Source organism: Lactuca virosa, chromosome 5 (genome assembly GCF_052849685.1).
Source record: "Lactuca virosa cultivar CGN04683 chromosome 5, Lactuca_virosa_CGN04683_v6, whole genome shotgun sequence".
In the NCBI taxonomy this organism is placed as follows: Eukaryota; Viridiplantae; Streptophyta; class Magnoliopsida; order Asterales; family Asteraceae; genus Lactuca; species Lactuca virosa.
The window spans coordinates 258,549,801-258,552,820 of NC_136430.1; the positions used below are offsets into that span (position 1 = coordinate 258,549,801).

The 3,020-nt window shown below is 27.6% G+C and overlaps 1 protein-coding gene across 1 annotated transcript; it reads left to right on the top strand.

Moving 5' to 3' along the window:
* Positions 1 to 1,343: 1,343 nt before the first annotated feature.
* On the top strand, positions 1,344 to 2,390 carry LOC145112640 (protein FAR1-RELATED SEQUENCE 6-like). The gene is made up of 3 exons (XM_079048781.1): positions 1,344 to 1,535; positions 1,698 to 2,274; positions 2,371 to 2,390. Exons 1-3 carry the CDS (start codon positions 1,344 to 1,346, stop codon positions 2,388 to 2,390), a joined length of 789 nt encoding a protein of 262 aa, XP_078904907.1.
* Positions 2,391 to 3,020: the final 630 nt, after the last annotated feature.

Consider the following 3,020-nt stretch of genomic DNA (forward strand, 5'->3'; position numbering starts at 1 on the left):
GTTTATAGTGCGTGCTTCCACATCAAAAATAGGCCCAACTATGGCTCATAAGTTGAGGGGAAGTCTGAGAGGTGGGTATGAGTTTGTAAAGCCCAAAGTAGTTGACTATAAAAATTTAAGGAGAGATATCAACATGGTTATAGATTATAAAGATGCCCAAATGCTAGTAAACACAATGAATGACCGTCGAGCTCACTATCCAAATTACTCATTTGAGTTTAATTGTCAAGATAATGTTTTGGACTGTATGTTTTGGGCTGATGAAATGGAGAAGGCATATTATGCTGAATTTGGTGTTGTTATCTCGTTTGATGCGACTTTCCGAACAAACAAGTAAGTTATTCTATCTACTTTTTTATTGCTTATTCATATATGAATATTTTAACTTTTACGTTTCATGTTCAGTTTTTATTGTTGAAATTATTCTAATAATATACTGTAATTGTATTCATACATGAATATTTTTATTTTTACTTATGAATACATCAAAAATTGACTTTAATGAACACTTTTTTTTGTGTGTGTTACGTATCGAATGGTTTTTGTTCCATTTAATGCTATTGACCATCAAAAAAAAATCAGTTACTGTTGGAGCGGGTTTACTAAGCAATGAAAGCATTGAGTCCTACTCTTGGTTGCTTAAAGAATTTCTTAAAACTCATGGGAAAGAACCAACACTTGTTTTAACCGATCAAGATGCTTCAATAAAACAAGCTATTGAGAATGTTTTTCCTAATTCAAAGCACCGATTATGTATGTGGCATATAATGAAGAAGTTGAAAAACAAGGTATTATTTTAATATATTTCAAATCGGTTACATAGTATTTAGTTATCATAGATGAATATACTAATTTTTTCAAATATTAGTTTATTCATTTATGAATATTTATTGATATTTTACTTATTCATATTTATTCATTTACGAATAAATATAGACTCTTATATTATTTTTGTTTTAATATAGATATCAGATGATTTATTTACGAACACTGACTTTAGAAAAAGATTCTCGAAGCTTGTTTGGGACATTAATATGAAACCTGATGTATTTAAGGTGGAATGGGGTTTGCTTATGAAGGAATTCAATCTGGAAGACACGAGATGGTTTAAAGACATGTTTACAAAACGCGATTCATGGATACCTGGATATTGTAATGATATTGCAATGTGTGGGTTGATGAAGACTACGTCGAGGTTAGAGAGTATGAATTCATTCTTTAATACCTACTCAGAAAGGGGTAATTTACTTTTGAATTTCATGATGAATTACGACACTGTCATTCAAAAGCAAAGGAATACTCAACGAGAGCTTGATAAGGCATCAAAGAAAGCATAATATAAAATGCAAACACCTCAAGAAATAGAACTACAAGCATCAAAGGTTTATACAAGTACATTATTTTTTGAGGTGCAAAAGGAAATATATAAAGCAAGTTTTTTCTGTACATACTCGTATGTTGGTATTGAAGATGGGTGGGAAGTTTATATTGTGCAACACAACAACACTAAAAGCGAATTTAAAAATGAATTTAAGGTAATTTAATAGTTTTTTTTTTATGAAAAATGTAATGTTTATATATATTCATATATGAATACTTATATATGATTGTTCATATATGAGTATTCATATATGAATGTAAATGTGTAATTTTTGTTTAAATTGTTTTTTCATTTTTTTATTATGTTTTTGTATCAGGTTGAAATAAAAGCTGAAGAGAAAGAAGTAAATTGTAGTTGTGAACATTTCAAGTATATGGGTGTTTTATGCAGACATGCTTTTACAATAATGATGAGATGTGGTGTGAAAGAAATTCCTGAAAGGTACATTATGAAAAGATGGAGAAAGGATGTGATATCAAGAAATTATCGTTTTAGTTCTCTTCAATCTGATTCAGGGGATTGTGAGAATGTGAAGCTAGCCAATGATGCATATTATAATTTTGAATCATGTTTGGATATTGTAAGAGATGACAAAAAGAAATTGGCTTTGTTTGCTGAGAAACAACAGATGCTGTTGGAGGAATTTGAGAGTGAGAGTGATTATACATATGTTGGATTGAAAAGCAAGACGGATGGTGAAGTCGTATGCAAGCTTATGGGTGTTTCTATTCCTATTCCAAAAGAGATTAATATTCATGTTCCTCAAGTTCAAAGCAATAAAGGTTCTGGAATCAAGAAAAGAATTCCAAGTGCAGGTGAAGTAGTATATGAAAATTCTAAAAAAGAACATAGAATGTGTTCAGGATGTGGAAAACGAGTTCCTCGCAATTTAGGTACATGTCGAGTAAGAATTGCAGCTGTTCAATCAACAAAAGACATTTAGGGTTTTTGTTTTTTTTTTCGTTTTATTCATTTATGAATATATGCAGATAATATCCATAAACAATAATATTCATGTATGAATAATACACATTTATATTGATATGGTAAATTGAGATTTGAAATATATGTTCTTTTAAAATGAATATATCATATTTGTTTTTTAAATAAGTTATAATAAATAAGTTATATTGATATGGTAAATTTATATGTGAAATACACATATTATTTGTAAATTATTCATAAATGACTACATAATATGTGGATTCATTTATCATTGAAGATGTTATTATTTACATATTAAAGGTGAATGAATATACAATGTTGGTATTCAATTATGAATAAACTTAAATAAAATTGAAAACTAGTATAAATGAATACAAATATGTGAACTTTGTTATACTAATAAATAAGTTATATTCATAACTGAACTTTGTTATACTAACATATTACTCCTAATTTAATCATAAATGAATATATCATATTCGTATTCATTTATGAATAAACAGAAATAAACTTTGAAAATATTTGAATATAAAAAAATGACAGAAATAAGCTAACTTGTTTCTACTAATAAATAAGTTATATTCATATCTGAAATTTGTTATATTCATATATGAACTTTGTTTTACTAACATATTACTCCTAACTTAATCATAAATGAATATATCATATTCGTATTCATTTATGAATAAACAAA